We start from the raw sequence: 20117 nt of genomic DNA, 5'->3' as shown, positions 1-20117 counted from the left end.
AATGCAAATAATTATTGGGCTTCGTCTTCTGGACAAGAATGCCAAGTTAGGCTCTCTTCATAAAAAGCAATTACAATTTGAGGACACTTCATATTTGCCTCTTTTGCCAGCACCAAATCTGCCTCATCTGAATCTTTCCATTTCATGAGAAACATTAATTCTCCACTGTTATCTGTGGCACCAATTATTCGTTCAGGATCAAGACCTCTGGCAGAGCCTCTTGGTTTATCAGCAGCATCTCTTTTCTTCTTTGATTTGCTGTCTTCACACTCACTGTCAGATAAAGACTTTCTTTTTGTACCATCTTTTTCTTTACCAGCTTTTTGAGAATTAAGAAATGCTTCAATTAACTCTGGACAATGTAAATTTTCTTCAGGTTCCCAAGTATTATCAGCATCTGCGAATCCCTTCCACTTCAGGAAATACTCCACCTTCCCGTTCACCACGCGTCGGTCCCGTACTTTTTCCACCACAAATTCTTCAGGCTCTGCCTCTTCAACTTTTTTACTTTTCCCATTCTGTTTCTTTCCCATCTTTTGCAATGTAGTTTTATTGGAGGCCATTTTTTATTGCAGACTTGAAGAGCTATTCACCGCCTCGGAGGTGCTTCGGCTCTCGCGTCTGCAGCGTCTCTGGCCCTGCCGGGACTTTTTAATTTATTTAAAATACTGATCCAGAAAGTGTTGTTTATAACACTTGGGTAAATCTCTATTGTTAAAATTGTCCATGACATAAAAGGTGCCTTGTAAACATGTCAAAGTATAAAACTGAAGTGTGTCCTGAAATGAAGGATAGAAAGGTAGCTTGTTTCACTATTAGCTGAGCTTTAATTATGGTAGTTTCTCTTACTAGATTTTTGCATATTTACTTGGTTGGTATGCTAGTCATTATTTTGATTCGTTACCTTGTTTGTAACTTTTCTATGTCCCAATATCATGCATTTATTTCATCTTTTCATTTTGCCAAAACAGGAAAATAGATGAAGGGGGTGGGTAAGGAGTGGAGGAATTTGGTGTCTTTGGGTTTCAGGAGGAAGAAGAGGATTGTGAAGACATCTGGCTTCACAGACATGAGAAGAGTAATCCTCAACTTTGATCCCTTTACTTCCATATGTATTCACAGATGTAAACTGAAAAAGTTGGGAGCTGAGTGTCCCATACTAGTGCAGCATGCTTTGATGGTGGAAGCAGTAATTATTTGAACCATGGTACTGTAATTACTTTGGTTGAGACATACTCTTCATTTCTAAACCATAGCTAATTGCTTTGAAAGACCATTATTTTTTTGTTAGGCGTAGAATGTTGGGTTTGAAAATAGTACTATCAAGTTGGCGTTAATTTATTTTATACCCTTTCTATATAGGACTTGTCATAATGGATTTGCAAAAATAAAATCATCTTGTACCAGTAACACTTAATCTCTTTACCACTACATAGTTCCTTCCTATATTTTAATATAAATTATACCACATCATCAGTTATTTCTTGCTTCTGGAATTACTGTGAATGCTTACATGTTAGATGCTTTTGCATAAGAGATAGAATTTGAAGGTACTCCTGAGGTGGGGGAACCTCTCTCTCTCTTTCTCTCTCTGCCTCTGACTCATGTATAGAATGTGATTTGTCATATCCTTTTTAGATATTCTGAATCATGTGAATTTAGGTATAGTGTTCTTCCTCAACTCCTTTTTTTGAAAAATAAAAGTTTCTCATCCTATATTCATATAAATTTCCTTTAGTCACATGAAATCATTGTGAGAATTTTGTCTTGCTCAGTGACATTAACCTTGGTGGTGTAGATATTAGGACACAATGCGTGTCACTTTCAGCGGGCAAAGTGTTCATGTAACTTCATTTCTTCTATTCTTGACCATTGCTGACACATAATACACTTTAGCTGCTTTGAGCTCTTTGGGCTGGTGGAGGGGGTCATAATATTAGCCTTCTTAGAGAATTAGTGAAGAGAAAATCTCAAAATAAATTCGTGAAAGGAAAAAATTTTTCTGTGACTTTTTAAGTTATTTTTGTTTTTATACTGAAGCAGGAAAACAAGTGTTCCTGTTCTCCCTGACGGAATTGTTCTCCCAAATTTTTTTTATTAGAAATTACCTAAACCTCTGTGTTCCTAACAAGCTGTGGCCTTTATTCTAGGTGATGGTGCTTGAGTGAACTTTTTACATTTTGTTCCTGACAGCTGGCCAACTTTTGTTTATACTGGCATGGAGAAGAGATTATCTGACTCAGAGAACAACATTCTCCAAGGAGTGTGTCTGAAGACTCCCTTAGTGGTTTAATAAACCTGTACTTCCTCCTCTGAAAAACAGGTTGAGTAGCTGCAGATCTTATTTTTATTGTTGAAGACATTCTTGTTTGTTTTTTTATTAACTAATTTTAATAAAGAAGAAATGAGATATACCAGTGTATGGCTAGAATTTGTAAGAAGTTGCAGATTCCTTAATAAAGGTCTGGTCTACTGACTAATGACTGATTATTGTTAATATTAAATGAAAAATATTTTAAAATTATTAGGGGAGGAGTAAAAGAAAAGAATGAAAGATAAGAGATGATAATAGGAAGACAATTTCTGGCCTGATTTGTCTTATGGAAGTAGTTAGAGGAGCATCCAGAGAAATTAGGAAAATATCCCATGACATAAGATGGCACTAGAATATATACCATTATACAGATGAGTTTCTTAACACAAAACTATGTTTGTAGCCCAGCCATTAGCTTCAGGGATTATTTAACTATAAACTCTAGGAGTTTGGAGATAAGACCTATGTTTAACAGTGTACATTAACTCTTTCTAGGGACACCATCAGCAAAACCTTTGGAAGTCTTTAGAAAGACCTGGGTCTTTCTAGTAGAGGTACTCTAGAATATTCAGGTTATTACTTTGATTGGAACTTCACAAGCATGTTGGAGCAATGGCAGTTAAAAGTGTTTGAGTAGGTTGGAAAGGCATTGAATGTCAGTCTGAGGAGTTTGGATTTGGTAAGGAGGCTGGGACTGATCTTTCCAAGTTTTTAAGTAAAAGATTTTGAGTGTCTTGTACTGATAGTCTCCTTTTTTGCTTCACATTATTTGTTGAATACCTATCAGAGTATCTCCTCACTTCCTTACACAAAATCACTTACAATTACTCCTTCACATGTACCCTCACATTTCTTTACCTTTCCCCTATTGTACATATCTAGTTAAATCCAACTCTGCTGTGCACGTAGGTGGTGAATGAGAAATGCCATATTGTTGAATGGTCTCACTTTAAATTTAGGCCTCTAAGCTCAGTGGGCCTTCATTGCTGTGACATTTCCTAATCCGTTCATTGTCCCACTATGCTGGCAATAATTTCCCCTTTTTCAGACCTCCACCACACCTCCAAACTTGTCACTCTTTGCTCCTCGCTCTCAGCTAATGAATGATCTTGCTTCCTGTTTTATTGAGAAAATAAGCAACCGGAAGAGATCTGTACACACCCACCATCTTATTAATTAACTTCTCTCCATTTAGTTGTATATACTCTGCTTTCCCTGCTGTTTTACTAGGTGAACTATCCATGCTCTTGTTAAAGGCACACCTCTCCACCTGTCTACTAGATCCTGACTCAGCTACTCAAGATCATCATTTCACTAATTCTCTCTTCTTGTTCTATAGCAGCAGTTCTCCCTCTACTAGAATGTTTTCATCAGCGCAGAAACAGCCTATGATGTCTCGTATCATTACAGAAATCTTTTCTCTAAATCCACCTCCTCTTTCGGCTATTCCCCCATGTGTTCTTTGTTCTACTGATAGCAAAACTCCTTGCCGTGAAAGAATTGTCTATTCTTCCTGTCTCGTTCTCTTCTCTCATTCTGTGTTGAAGCCATTCTAATCAGACTTTGTTTCTGCTAAGCTACTAAGCTACTCCGTATGATTGTGTAGGTTGCGCACTGCACAAGAGTGCCACATTCAAGACAGTGATCACATATTTACGATAACAGTTTTCCAACAGATGGCATTGAATTTCTTGTTCTAATAAAATCAGGTATTATATACAATTTTGCAAGGGATGGATGTAAAGTGTCTTCAAGAGGGGCATTGCTTAAATCCACTCAGAGGGTCTGCATGGTCTAATAGTGTTATGCTATCACTCCACCAAAATAGCTTTTGTTCACAAATGACCTCCAGATTTCTAATCCCAGTCAATTTTCAGTCAAATTATTAACATTCAAAACAGTTGCTCACTTTCTTCTTCACAAATGCTTTCTTCACTTAGCTTGGGGACACCATTCTCTTGTATTGTCTCTTACCTCGCTAGTCATTTTTTTTGGTCCCCTTTGTTAGTTTCTCTTTATGTTCCTAACCCCTAAACTCTGTTTTCGGCTCTTTCTGCAGTAACTCATTTTCTTGGTAACATCACTTAGTGTTAGAATTTTAAATGTCATCTGTACACGAACAATTTTCCATTTGATGTCATCAGCCTTGACCTCTTTGTTTCCAGATTTACAGATCCAACTGCCTATGTGACATTTCCACTTAGATAGGTAACAGAGGCATTTTCATTTTTAAGACTTTATTTTAAAACATTTTTAGGTTCATAGAACAGTTACAAAGGTAGTGCAGAGAGCTCCCCCACCTCCCTCATTAGCTTCCCGAAATGTTAGCATCCCACATAACCGTGGTGCAGTGGGATTATTATCAAAACTAAGACATTGGCATTGGTGCAATACCACTAAATAGACCGTGGACCTTACTCAGATGTCACCGTTTCCACAAATGTCCCAGGATCGACTGAAGATCCTGTGTGGCTTTAGTTGCCTTCCATCTGTGACATTCAGTCGTTCCATTTCTTTGATGACAATTTGAAGAGTACTGGTCAATACTTTGTAGGATGTCTCTCAAGTTGGGTGTATGTGATGTTTTCCTGTGATTAGATTGAGGCCATGGATTTTGGGGGAAAAATAACTAGAGTCATGCTATTGAGACATCTCAAATTTAATAATGCTAAAGGTGAACTACGGATTCAGTTTTTTGAAAAAACCTAGTAGTTTTTCTTAGCTCAGTAATTGGCACTTCTGTTTTTCCTGTTGGTAAGATAGTGTGTTTCAGGCTTTACGCCAGACCTACTGAATCCGAAACTCGAGAGGTGAGGCCCAAGAATCATTTCACCTGCGCCTGGGGATTCTGACACCCACTAATGTTTGAGAAGCACTGGCTTAGATCATAGCATCTAATAATCTCTTGACTCCTCTGTCTCATCAGTCAGTAAGTTCTATCAGTAAATTCTGTTCTTTCTTTAAAATATATCCGGAATCTACCACTTGTCACCATCTCTACTGTTCCCTCCCTGTTTGAATTTACTATCATTCCTTTTACCTGGCCTTCCAGCCATCGCCCCTGCTCCTCCACTGTCTCATATTCCGCTCAGTAGCCATGGTGATGATAACTTAATCATGTTATTACTCTGCTCACATCTTCCAGGGGTCCTCATCTCACACACACTAAATCCCAGAATCCTTATCTTGACCAAAACATTTTTCCCATCCCTTACCTTCCAGTCTTGACCTTATTCAGTTGCCTCCAAAGACTTGCTCAAGTATACAACTGCATTCCCTCTCAAGATCTTTGTTCTTTTTCTTCTTCCTTCATGTTCCTCTCTCCAATCTCTATGGCTCATTCTGACACCTTTAGGTTTCTTATCAGAGAAACCTTTCTTGACCTCTCTAAAATAATCACGGGTCCCCCAATCTCCTTGGCATTCCCTATCCCTCTTACCCTGCCTTGCTTTTTATCACCTCACTTGTTTGTCATCTCTGTATTCTTCAACTGAATGTAAGCTTCATCAAAGGAGAGCATTTATTTTGTTTATCCCCAGAGCAGTGCCTGGCCCAGCACTCCATAAATATTAGTTGATTGAATGAGTGAATGCCAAGCACATCTTGGCATACTTGGTGATGCAGAAATAGTTAAAATGCTGTTTCTGGCTTCAGGAAATGTACCCTCACATTGTGGAGACGGACAACTTTACAAATAACTCATAAAAGTGCTAAATCCTTAGACAAGCAAGGTTGTAGAAGAGGTTGAAGGCATCCCGACATTTGTATCAGATTTTAAGGACTATATAGAATCAGAAGCATTATGGACTAAGTTATAGCAAAAGAAAAATTGAAAATTGCAAAGTGAAATGAGTAGTTGAATGATGGATGGGGTTTGAGTAATGAGTACAGAACGAATCCATGGAGAGGTATAGCTGACATCTGAGTCCTTCTGTGCGTGGCATTGTTCTGGAGGTAAAAGCACTTAATCATAGGAATCTGTAAGGTATTTAGGCCAGTGAAGAAAGTAAGGCACAATAAGGGTATGTAACTAGTCCAAGGCCACATTGCTCAGACATGGTAAGTAAGACAGCTTGGTCCTAGAGCCCAGACTGATACCTACTGAACTGACTTCATACGATGGAAAGCCTGCTGTGGCCTGGATGGTGGAGGGTAAATAGTAGTGTGGTGACAGCTGTGCTTTAGAGAGATGACTGGAGACAATGTGAAGAATGAATGGCAATTGGGAGAAGACTGGATAACTGAAATGTAAAATATGCTGCATCTATATTATGTAATAGCAAAGAATGAGGAAAATTCTACGTGTCCTGTTATTGGAGTGTATCCGTGATACACTGTTGAGTAATAGACTCAAGGGAAGTGTCTGAGGTTGTTCATTCCCATTTTTGTAAAATCCATCAAACCATGTATATAGTGTTTGTAAATGCACAGAAAATGGACCTCTGTAGATACTGAATTTTGGGAGAGGGCTTAAGGGAGACTGCTTTCCTTGGCATGTACTACTTTAAATAAGTAAAAACAAAATGCCTTTAAATGTAGTGAGAAACAGTGAACTGCTTCAATTTATACAGGTAAGTATAATGAAAAGGAAGGAGATGGATATTCCTTTGTACATTCTTGAGTAATGGATGTGTACTGGGACATTGCCAAAAGGCACAGATGTAATGTCTAATCACCTTTGAAAAACTTCTTTTGAGTGTACAGTTCATTGGTTTTTAGTATATTCACAAAGGTGTACAACCATCACCACTATAATTTCAGAGCATTTTCGTTCCCAAAAGAAATCCCTTAGCCATTAGCAGTTATTTATTCTCCCCTTCTCCCAGGCCCTCGCAATCTACTTTTTGTCTCTACGGATTTTCTCATTCTGGAAATTTCCTATAAATAGAATCTTAAAATATGTGGCCTTTTGTGTCTGACTTTATTTAGCATAGTGTTTTGAAGGTTCGTTCATGTAGCATGTATCAATATCTGATTCCTTTTAATGGCTTAATATACTTCATTGGTTGAGTGACATTTGAGTTTTTACTTCTTGGCTATTGTTAATAATGCTACTATGAAGTAGTACAGTAATACAGTAATTGCTCACGTAACGTGGTAGATAGGTTCTTGGAAACTGCGACTTTAAGCAAAACAACATATTATGAAACCAATTTTACCATAACTTATTTCTGGCATATTTCTGGTCACAAAAACCTCACCAAACTTCTAAATAAAGACCCAAAGGACTTCTGTATTAAACACTGAAGTACATGTGAGCTATACACACACTTAAGAAAGATTAATAAAAACAAGTAAGATAATTATTTTCCAACATGCTTATTCCAGTTCAGGGTCTCGGGCGGCCAGGGCCTGTCCCGGCAGCTCAAGGCAGGACCCCCCTGGACAGGACGCCCTGGCATCGCAGGGTGTGTTCACACACATCCACACACTCACTGAGACTGGCACAAGTTAGACACGCCAGTTCACCCAACGTGCACAGCTTCAGGATGTGGGAGGAAACCGGAGTCCCTGGAGGAATCCCACACAGACAAGGGGAGAAGGTGCACACTCCACATAGACAGTGGTCCCGGCTGGCAGTTAATTTTTTTCTCATCAACGTCATAATGAAATGACATTGAACAAAACGATGCTATTCAAGGGCCTGCTGTATGGTTTGTTTTTTATGAACATGTGTTTTCAATTCTTCTGGGTATATATACATGGGAGTGGAATTGCTGGGTCATGTAACAATGTTTAACATCTTCAGGACCTGCCAAATTGCTTTCCAAAGTGGCTGCACCATTTTGCTTCTCCACTAGCAATTTTACCTGTCTTTTTAATGTTAACCATCCTAGTTGCGAGGTTGCTATCTCCTAGTTCTGAGTTGCATTTTCAGGTGGCTGATGGTGTTGGATATTTTGAAGATGCTCATTGGCCATTTGCATGTCTTTTGAGAAATGTCTGTTCACATTTTTTGCCCATTTTAAAAATTGGATACAATAATATTTTTTATTTATCTGTAGCATCTGAAATGGTCTCGAGGCTTGTTTATTTAGCCTTTTCAAAGAACCAATGTTTTACTTTAATTTTGTGGTGCATTGTATATGTCCCTACCTATGTGAGGCAGATTGTATAGAATGAAAACAAAGCACAGTGACAGTTAAATAACTCTTCAGTTTGTGAACATCTGTTGTACCAGCGTGATTAGTTATTTCTCTGTTTTAGAGATAAAGTAAAAAGATAAATAGTACTTAAGTTTTGTAGTTTACATCTTTATAAGATAGGATGCTCAGGAGTAGTTCTATATTTTTACCAAATTGCACTTTTTAAATTTTCTTTTTGACTGCTGATTGTTTGTAGATTGTCATCTCATATTTGTTTGCAAGTTTAAGTTGGGCAGTTAAATAAATCTTTCTGGATGAAGGGGCAGTAAGAATGTTCCATTGAAATGACATACATATTTCCGTAGGAAAGAAAAGAGTGGGTGCAGTAAGTTTATTTAAGGAGTTGAGTACTGTGTGCCGGGTTCATTGGTGTTTTCGTTTTCTATCACTGTAACAAATTACCAGAAAATACAGAGATAAATTCTGAAGTGGTTTTTGCAGATAAGCTTCAGTCGAGAGAGGTATTTTATCTGATGTTACCTATGAAAGTTTTCAGTAACAGCACACAAAAATGTGGCATAAGCGACCTTCAGATAAACCACAGCCTGTTCTTACTTGCAGGCGTGTGCTGGTGAGCAAGGAAAGACTGTTCACACTTAGAGTCTATAACTGGAATGTATCAACCAGTTTTAATGGAAGACAAGAAATAAATGAACCCTATTATTTTTCCTTTGGGCTTTGTTTCGAGACAGTGGTTAGAAGAGAAAACCTTGCTGGTATCCTCCACAATAGATGTTCTTTTAATACCTCTCTCCTTGTTTACATACTTTGTGTTGTTGTTCAGGCCAGGTCCTACCCTCACTCCCTCCACCCCCCATTTGTTTAGCTGGAAAATAAATACATAGAGGGAATGAATGGAATAAATTGTTTTTGTGTATTTTCTAACCTGATGATAGTGGTTTTACACTAAAAAAGTTGCTGCCTTCCTTTTTTTCTGTTTTATCTCCCCCCAGTACTTAGCATTTAAAATTGTGCTGTTTCGAACAGCTCCTAAAGAAACATTTGAGATTGCATTAAAATTTTCATCATGCTTAAATGACAGACTCCATACCGGTTATACATCAAAGTTAGTAACTCAGTAATTCAGTGACTAGTTGTTGAGTACCTACTATGTGTAGGCACTGTCCTACATTCTGGAAATACAGATGACTGCCGTGTTTCCCCGAAAATAAGACCTAACTGGAAAATAAGCCCTACATGATTTTTCAGGAGGACATGCCTTGAACATAAGCCCTGATGCTTCTTTTGGAGCAAAAATTACTATAAGACCCGGTCTTATTTTCGGGGAAACACGGTAAGACAAGTTCTTACTTTCATGACAGTGTAATGAAGAGACTCATAATACACAAACAGATAAAGGTGCGGTGGTTTCAAATAGTAATAGATGCTGTGAAGAAAAGAAGGTACTATCACAGTGAGTGGCTGCAGGGTAAGGGGTTGGCCTTTGAAGAAATGAATGGCATAAGGAGTCAGCCATACAAAGGAGGAGGAATATTTCAGGCAGTAATAACAGGTATTACAGAGGCTTTTGAGTTGATTATGAGGTGTAGAAAGAAAGCTTGGTGGATGGACTTAATTAAGGAAGAAGACGTTGGTGTGAAGGGTTCTGAGGTCACTAGACGGGCTCAGCTGTGTAGGGCCTTGAATGCCAGGGAACAGATTTTGGATTTGAGTCCCACTGCAGTGAGGAGCCTGTGGTTGATTTTAAGTAAGGGAGGGATGCGTTCTGATACACTCCTTTAAAAGATGACTTTGCTGTATGGGAAATGTAAGGCAAGAGTGGTTTTTCCCCCGACTGATTGAGAGTAATTTGCAGAGATTGTGAACCTTTGCATCCAAATGCTTTAGTAGTTATTTTTTTAACAATAACATTTCTTTATGTGTCCACAAGGCAGTAATGACATAAACTGTGAGAATCAAACATAATATACTACTGTTACCTAATACATACTGTCCATTTTCAAATTTTTTGGTCTAATACTGTCTTTTTAAAAATTTTAATACTTTTTTATTTTTGCAGTTGGCATACAATATTATATTAGTTTCAGATGTAGTTTCAGATGTATGACATTTTATATTAGTTTCAGATGTACGACATGCTGAATAGACATTGCTGAATAGACATTTATATAGCTTATGAAGTCATTGCCCCAATAAATCTAGCACCCATCCGACACTATACGTAATTATTACAATATTATTGACTATATTCTTTACGCTATACTCTACATCCCCATGACTAGTTCATAACTATTAATTTGTACTTCTTAATCCCTTCGCCTTTTTCACCCATTTCCCCAACTCCCTTCCTATCTGGCAACTATCAGAATGTTCTCTGAGACTTCTTGTTTTGCTCTTTAGATTCTACATACAAATAAATCATATGGCATTTGTCTTTCCTCTGTCTAACTTACTCTACTCAGTATAATACCCTATAGGTCCATCCATTTTTTTGCAGACATCAAGATTGCATTCTTTTATATGGCTGAGTAGTAGTCCATTGTATGTATGCACCATCTGTTTATCCACTGATGGCCACCCAGGCCGCCTCATCTCTTGGCTGTTGTAAACAATGCTGCAATGAACATATGGATGCATGTGTCCCTTCGAAGTGTTTTGGGTTTCTTTGGCTAAATACCCAGAAGTGGGATTACTGGGTCCTTCTTTGTTTCTTGTTACAGCTTTTGTTATAAAGTCTGTTTGGTATAAGTATTTATTTGGTATAAGTATTGCTACCCCAGATTTTTTTTTTTTCATTTCCACTTTCATGAAATATCTTTTTCCATCCCTTTACTTTTAGTCTCTGTGTCTTGTGTTCTGAAGTGAGTCTTTTGAAGGCAGCATATGTAAGGGTCTTCTTATCCATTCAGCCACCCTTTCTTTTGATTGGAGCATTTAATCTGTTTACATTTAAAGTAATTATTGATAGATATGTAATTATTGCCATTTTATTCATATTTTTTTTCTTTTATCTTAAAGAAGTCTCTCTAAGATTTCTTGTAATAGTTTGGTGGCGAGGATCTCCTTTAGCGTTTTCTTGCTGGGAAGGTCTTTCTCTGTCCTTTGATTCCAAATGATAGCTTTGCTGGGTAGAGTAATCTTGGCTGTAGGTCCTTGCTTTTCATCACTTTGAATGATGAAAGTTACCTACTTTGAATGATGAAAGTTACCTACTTCCTTGTAGGTAACTAACTTCCTTTCTCTTGCTGCTTTTAAGATTCTGTGTCTTTAACCTTTGTCATTTTAATTATGATGTGTCTTGGCGTGGGCCTCTTTGGGTTCATCTTGTTTGGGACACTGTACTTCCTGGGCTTGTATGTCTATTTCCTTCACCAGGTTATGGAAGTTTTCCATCATTATTTCTTTAAATAGGTATTCAGTTCCTTTCTTCTACTTCTGGTACCTCTATGACGTGAATGTTGGTGTGCTTGATGTTGTCCCAGAGGCCAGTTAAGCTATCCTCATTTTGTCTCCCCATTTTGGCTTACCCCATGTTTGTTTCTGTGTATTAGGTAGAGCTGTTCTGTCTTTGGTCTTAATAGAGTGGCCTTATGTCGTAGGTGTCCTGTGGGGCCCACTGGCACAGTCTCCCTGGTCACAGGACCTAGGTGTTCCAGGTATGAACCTTGTGTGGGTTGTGTGTGCCCTCCTGTTGTAGTTGAGCCGTGGTTGCTGTTTGCACATTTGTAGGACGAATTGACCCTCAGGCTGATTGGTTGAGAGGACTGGCTGTGACTACTTTGGAGGAACTGTTGTTCAGGGACTAACCCTACAGAGCAGGATTTGCTTTAGCAGGGCTCTGGTGCCTGCTCAGTCTTGCCTTTGGGTGTGTTGTCTGTAGAGGTGGCCTGGTGATGCTCTGGTGTGGTCTGAAGCTGGCCACTAAGTGTGCCAGCCCCAGAGCCTCCTCAGAGGGGCCTTACTGAATGCCAAGATTAGCAGCTCCGTGTACCCTGCCTGGGGTCATTAAATATGAGCCACAAAATGGTCTGCAGATATTTTCTACATGCACTGGGCTTGGAGGTGCCTGGGAGAAGCTAAGCTGTGAACTGAGACGGGCTGCCACTAGTGCCAGGTTTGGGGCTGCTCGGCAAGAGGTATGCATCATGCTGAGGCCAGATGCTGCTTGTTTGGGATTTGTGAACCTTTGAGAGATTTTAGGAAAGTCCACAGCATTAGCCAAGATAGGCCGTTTGTATGGAAAACCCAGGGGAAGCATCTTGGGTGGGCCCACTAGTTAGGTGGGGCGGGCTCTCAGAATCACCAGGCGGAGCAAATGGTTAGTTAGGTTGGTGGAGACTCAGATATGGCCGCTGCCTGCATCTGCTTGCTGGATAGGGGAGGACTCAACAAAGAGACTATGGCTTCTGCCAGCACGTCTGTCTGGCCCTTGCCCAGAAGCCATACAATTCATTTCCTCCCAGTATGTCTCTGGTGCCTTTTGAGCTGCTGCCCCACAGGTGGGGCTCAGAGCTATTGAGTCTGTCAACGAGTAAGTCTGTGTGCGGGCCCTTTAAGAGGAACTCTTGTGACTGCAGCTGCCTTTCATCTCACTCAGCCACAATTCCTGCTGGTTTTCACAGCAGAAGTGGAAGGACTTCTCAGCCCTGGAACCCTGGGCGTGGAAGCCCGATGTGGGGCCAGGATGCTTTGCTGCTCAGGGGGGATCTCTGCAGTCAAGATAAGCCTCCCAATTTTTAACTGCCACACCTGGGTATGGGGACCAGCCCTTTCCGCATCTCCACCCCTCCTACCAGTCTCAACATGGCTTCTTTTATGTATCCTTGTTTATAGGACTTATGTTTTGCTAGAGTTCAGGAGATTCTCAATATTTGTTCTGTAGTTTAGTTGTAATTTTGATGTTATCATGAGAGGAGCAAGCGTGGCATTTATCTGCTCTGCCATCTTGACCGGAAATTCCCTAGTACTGTCTTTTATAGCAATTACTTTGATCCAAATCAGGATTATAATTAGCATTTTGTTGTTTAAGTGTCTTAATCTGCTGTAGTTCCCCAGCCTCTCTTCATCTTTCATGACATTTGCATCCTTAAATAGTACAAGTTTACTGTTAGACTCATTAATTTAAATTTAGTTGATTGTTTCCTCATTTATACATTTATTAAGGTTATGCATTTATAGCAAGAAAAATATATGATGTATCTGTATATACGTCTGTACAGACATAATATGTCTGTAGTGCATAACACCAAAGATTATTTGATGTCACTGTCTCCATTACTGGTAATTTTTGATTACTTGATTAAGGTGATGTCTACCAGATTTTTTCACTATGTAAGTTAACTTTTTTTCTAAATAAAAAATTATCAAATACTTTGTGTAAATATTCTGTCTCCCAACCAACTTTCACCTAATGGTAAAAATTAAAATGATTGTTGCAAAATGGTGATTTGTTATCATCCTGCACTGATCACTTGGTATTCTTGCAAAAAGAACTTTCTCGTGGATTCATGGATTCTTTTATTCAATGTGTTGTTATATAGTACATGATAATTGTTATTCCTTTTGATAGTCACACCTTCCCAGATTTGGCCAGTGAGAATCCTGTCACACTGCATCCTGGACCACTTACCATGTCCCTTTCATTTTTGAGCACTTTCTTACTTTTTGGCATAAGAGGTTCCATACTTATCTTATACTTTCCTGGTCTGAGCCCTGAAATCTGCCGTTTCTTTAAGAATCCTGGTTCCTTTAAGAGTCCAATTAAAGATCTGGGCAGTAGGTATGTTCATTGCTACTGTGAATGTCATTGCTTCTAGACTCAGTGGATAGATTTAAAAGATAGATAGGTATGTTTAAATCACAAATTCATACTGATACTCTAAATTCAATCTGATTCCTAGACTCTTTTGCCTCCCCAGTTTCTCGTTTTTGTCTCCCTTCTCTCCGACTGAGAAACCTAATTTCAACAGTATCAATATCTCCATATTTACTCACTTGTATAATATATGCTAAATAGTTCCAGAATTGCTGTCCCATATCAGTATTAACAAATCTACTAAAGTTCAGCAGTTTTTCACTTCTTTTCCTTTAGACTGAGAGCAAATAAAGTACTGTGCTTATAATTTCCTTGGCTTAGTTCTTTTTTTCTATGTGAATTTGATATTCATTTGGTAGCAAGTGCATTTAAAAATTTTCTAGATATTGCCAGGTTCCCCTTCATTTAACATGAAGTGTATTTCTTTTCTTTACAGTTGTATTGAGTGTATTTGACACAAGCAAATACATTTAAAGTGTAAGTTTTGCTACATATACACACCTGTGGCACCAACACGATTAATGATGGATATGTTCAGTGTAGTTTTTATTTAAATTCCTCTTATAAACATGTTTTTTTTGTTTAAGAGCCATTTGCATATTTTTCCTGTTAATTGATTGTTCTTATGTGTAGTCTTCCCTCCCCTCTTTTCTAAACAGTACTGTTGGCCCGTTTCTATTTTTAAGAAATTTCTAATATCGGGACGGCTGATTAGCTCAGTTTGTTAGAGCACGGTGCTCTTAACAACAATGGTGCTGGCTCGATCTCCTATATGGGCCATTGAGCTGCGCCTCCACAACTAGATTGAAGACAGCTACTTATATTGGAGCTGATGGGTCCTGGAAAAACATACTTAAATAGAAGTTTAAAAAAATTTTTTTAATGTATTTTTGGGATATTAACTCGTATGTAATATCAGTAAGTCATATAATGATACCAGTAATCTCAGATCCGCTTAAAATTACCTCAGCATAAGGTGTCAATAATGAATCTTATTTGTTTCCAGATGGCTTCCTAGTTATGTCAGCATTACTTCTTTAAAAATTTATGGTCCTGGATAGTCACATGCAAAAGAATGAAATTGGACCTCTACCTCACACCATATAAAAAATGAACCCCACGTGGATCATAGACCTAGAATTAAAAGCTAGAACTATAAAAGTCTTAGAGGAAAACTTAGGAGTAAATCTTTGTGACCATGGACCTGGCAATGGTTTTTTAGATATGACACCAAAAGCACAATATGACAAAAGGAAAAATAAATTGGAATTCATCAAACTTTAAAATAAAACTTTTGTGTTTCAAAGATACCATCAATAAAGTGAAAAGAAAACCCATGTAATGGGAGAAAATATTGGCAACTTTTCCTGAGTTCTGTTGAGTGATGGGTTTTCCCTGTAGGTTTTAACTTTCTACAGTCTTTCTAATCAATGACCACTTGTTCATCTGTTCCACTACCTTCAATTTTTTTCTCTCATCGCTTTATTTTTTGTTGTTGCTTATGAGTAAACGTGATTTTGTGTCCTTATACTGTCACTTTACAGTTTCTATGAGAAAGGAGTAAAACTTGTGTGTTCAGTATGTGGAAGCTTGTGTGTTTAATGCCCCATGAATGTGTCCTCTTTTGGAAAATTTGTAGCTATTGTCCCCTCTCATATTGCCCCTCCCATCATCTGATTTTCCTCCTGCGGTTTCATTAAATGTATGTGCCAGTTTTTAATCTATATTGATCTCTGTGTCTCCTATCTTCCATATTTGCCATATGTATTGCCTTCTTTGTGATTTTCTTAATTTTTATCTTTTAATTAACTCTTTCACTCTTCTAGTCTACTATATCGCTTCTGTTGAGTGTTGAATTTAATTTCTCATTTTCCAGAACCTATTATGGTCTTATAAGCTCCTGCTTTATTGACTCTGTCCCTTCTTTATATCTTTCAGCACATTTAATATACTCATTTTAAATTCCTTTTTAAATTGTTTTAATGTTTTCTACTTCCTCAGCTATAAGTGCTCTCATTTCTTGGGTTTATTGGTTGTCTGTCGTGGCATCGTATCTTTTTACATGTCTTGTAATTTTTTGTTTGTGAGTTCAACTTGTATTGTTTTAAACAGATTTGTTTTCTTCTTCCCGTGCTCGCCCTTTCCTGTGAGGCAGTTTTGAAATCCCCAGCCTGACTTTTTGAAATCCTCAGCTCTGAAGAGGTGTTACAGTAGGATCTTTCAGAGATCTTTCCAGTGCTTCCCTGAGCCAGGATATGGTGACCTGATTGTTGGTTGCGTGAATTTTTTAAATTCTTCCTTTCATTGTAGGCAAGTACTTTCTTTTCATTTGAAACTGGACTTGTGAGTTGAGCTGTTTTGGCCTCTTCTTATCTAGAAGATATAGGCCTCTGGTTTCAAGTAATGAGTCGCACTCTTGTTCACTGCCTCACATGGGGCATCTTGGGTTTCATTTCCCTCAGGGGGTTGGAATCTTGACCCCAGTGCCGCTTTTCACTCTCAGCAACCTGTGTTCCTCCTGGCATGAGTCCCAGTTTATTCCTGGGAGTTTATCACTGTTGTTTTTTGGAAAGGACTGAATCCTTTATTTTATTTTTCTCTTAATTACTGTACCTATACAAGGTCAACTCTTCCTTTCCCTTTCTAGCCTGTCATTTGTATATGTAAGAACCATCTTATTTTTGTAATTGAAATATACTTTAAGATATAGAAAGTACACTTTTAATCTTATACTCAATTTAATGATTTCCCTTTCCCCCATTGTCATTTCTGTGAGGGTAGTGGTGGTTCTTGTAATCTTCACTGTCTTCCCTTATTTTTTTATCACAGTGTTTGCACATAGGAAACAGTAACTTTATTATTAATAATTTTCTTGGTTCACGCCCATAATGATTTAAGACAAAAAAAGATCCCCCTTGTGCTTACTTTAAGGGTTGAGGAAGAAAGAGGAAAGGGGGCAAAAGTCTTACTTGAATGATACTACTGTAATAGCAAACTGTCATAGCTCATACAGAAGTGCTGGCTCTTTTGTGCTACACATTAGTGCATTTTTTCAGAAGCCCTCATAGAACCTGTCACTTCCCCAACATAGGCAATATACTTCATATCTCACCTTTTGCAACGTTTTTTCTCTCCCTTATTCCTGGCTCAGCTCTGGCCCATGAGTATGCTTTTTTTAAAAAAAGATTTTTATTAAAGTATAGCTAACGTACAATATTATATGTTTCAGGTGGACATCATAGTTACTCAACAGTACCCACCTGGCACTATACAGTTACTACCACATTGTTGATTACATGCCCTATGCCAAAGCAGTGCTCCCCATGGGAAGTCCAGGTACCATCTGACACTGTCCCACGCTATCACAATATTAGTGATCTTCCCCCCTTTTTTAAATTTTCAGTTATAGTTGTCATTCAGCATTATTTTATATTTCAGGTGTACAGCATAGTGGTTAGACATTTATATAATTTAGGACGTGATGCCCCTGACTAGTACCCCCTGGCTCTCTGCATAGTTATCACCATGTTATTGATTATATTCACTATACTTCACATCTCTAAGACTATTTTGTAACTACCAGTTTGTATTTCTTTTTGTTCATGTGTACAAAACAATGTAATAGTTAGACATTTATACCCCTCACAAAGTGATAATCCCCCCAGTCTACTACCCCTTTGATATCGTATAAAGCTGTTGCAATTCCCTAAGATGTACTCCACATCCCCGACTCTATATATTTAATTATAGTTGACATTCAATATTATTCAACTTTAGCTTCAGGTATGTAGCGCAGTGGTCAGGCATCTACATAATCTATGAAATGGTCTCCCTAATAAATCCAGTGCCCATCTGGCACCCTACATAATCTTTACATTATTAATTATATTTTTCATACTGTATTTCATATCCCCATGACAATATTGTAACTACAAATTTCTGCTTTCTCATCCCTTTACCTTCTCCCCATCCCCCTCCAACAATTTGTATTTCTTAATCCCTTCACCTTTTGACCCTGCCCCCAACCCCCCTCCCATCTATCACCCCAATAGATTTAGTACCCATCTGACACCATACATACATAGTTATTATAGTATTGACTGTATTCCTTATGCTATACCCTACATCTCCATGACTACTGTGTAACAGCTAATTTGTACTTCTTAATCCCTTCCCCTTTTCACCCACTCCCAACCTGCCTTCCATCTGGCAACCATCAAAATGTTCTCTGTATCTATGAGTTTGTTTCTGTTTCCTTTGTTTATTTTGTTCTTTAAATTTTACTTATAAGTGAAATCATATGACACTTGTCTTTTGCAGTTTGACTTACTACACTCAGCACAGTACCCTTTAGGTCCATCCATGTTGTCGCATATGGCAAGATTTCCTTCTGTTTTACAGCTGAGTAACATTCCATTGTATATATGTACGATCTCTTCTTTATCCATTCATCCATTCAGGGACACCCAGGCTGTCTTCATATCTTGGCTTATGTAAATAATGCTGCAGTGAACATATGGCTGCACATGTCCCCTTGAAGTAGTATTTTGAGTTTGTTCAGATAAATACCCAGAACTGGGATTAGTAGGTCCTTCTGTGTCTCTTGTTATAGTCTTTGTTTTAAAGTTTATTTTGTCTGGTATAAGTGTTGCTACCCCGCTGTTTGTTTGGCTTTTTTTAATCTCATGAAATATTTTTTCCCATTGCTTTACTTTCAATCTGTGTGTCTTGCGATCTGAAGTGCATCTCTTGTAGGCAGCATATATAAGGGTCTTGTTTTCTTATCCATTCAGTTCCCCATCTTTTGATTGGAGCATTTAATCCATTTACATTGAAAATGGTTGTTGATAGGAATGTAGTTATTGACACTTTATTCATATTTTTTATTTTTATTTTTTTTTTTGTCTTAAAGAATTCCCTCTAAAATTCCTTGAATACAACTTTGGTGGCGAGAACTCCTTTAGCTTTTTCTTGTCTGGGAAGCTCTTTATCCTTCGATTCTAAATGGTAGCTTTGCTGGGTAGAGTAGTCTTGGTTGTAGGTCCTAGCTCTGCATCACTTCGAATATTTCCTGCCAATCCCTTCTGGTTTGCAAAGTTTCTGTTGAAAAATCAGCTGACAATCCTACGGGAACTCCCTTATAGCTAACTAACTGCTTTTCTCTTGCTGCTTTTAAGACTCTTTAAGTGTTGGCATTTTAATCATGATGTGTATTGGTGTGGGCCTCTTTGGGTTCACCTTGTTTGGGACTCTTTGTGCTACCTGGGCTTGTGTATCTATTTCCTTCACCAAGTTAGGGAAATTTTCCATCATTGTTTCTTCAAATAGGTTTTCAATTAATTGCTTTCTCTCTTCTTTTTCTGGTACCCCTATAATGCTAACGTTGGTATGCTTGATGTCCCAGAGGCCCCTTAAACTCTCCTCAGTTTTTTGGATTCTGTTTTCTTTTTGCTGTTCTGATTGGGTGTTTTCTACTATCTTCTCTTATACATCGTTGATTTGACCCCCTGTTTCGTCTAATCTGATTCTCTTTAATGTATTCCTCATTTCCATTATTGTACTCTTTTATTTCTGACAGTTTTATTGTGTGTGTTTTCTGTCTCCATTTTTATGTTTCCTATCTCTCTGTTGAAGTTCTCCCTGAGATCATTGAGCATCCTTATAACCAGTATTTGGAACTCTGCACCTGATAGATTCGTTGTCTCCATTTTGTTCTTTTTCTGGAGCTTTGTTGTGTTCTTTTATTTGGGACATGTTTCTTTGTCTCCCCATTTTGGCTGCCTCCCTGTGTTTGTTTCTATGTATTAGGTAGGGCTGCTATGTCTTCCAGTCTTAGTAGAGTGGCCTTATGTAGTAGGTGTGCTGTGGGGTTCAGTGGCAT

General features: G+C 38.2%; 2 protein-coding genes across 6 annotated transcripts in view; one reads left to right on the top strand and one right to left on the bottom strand.

The window, feature by feature from the left end:
* Positions 1–20117, top strand: part of EPB41L5 (erythrocyte membrane protein band 4.1 like 5) — a 132132-nt gene that overhangs the window by 70355 nt on the left and 41660 nt on the right. The gene's annotated exons all lie outside the window — the stretch shown is intronic.
* Positions 12–6127, bottom strand: LOC308499126 (chromobox protein homolog 3-like; the record flags this gene model as incomplete). Its single annotated transcript, XM_081052020.1, has 1 exon — positions 12–6127. Exon 1 carries the CDS (start codon positions 561–563, stop codon positions 12–14), a length of 552 nt encoding a protein of 183 aa, XP_080908146.1. The 5' UTR covers positions 564–6127.

The sequence above is a fragment of the Rhinolophus hipposideros genome, assembly GCF_964194185.1.
Source record: "Rhinolophus hipposideros genome assembly, chromosome: 6".
Taxonomy (NCBI): Eukaryota; Metazoa; Chordata; class Mammalia; order Chiroptera; family Rhinolophidae; genus Rhinolophus; species Rhinolophus hipposideros.
Note: the sequence above shows the minus strand (reverse complement) of the source record. Positions and strands in the feature narration are given on the sequence as shown.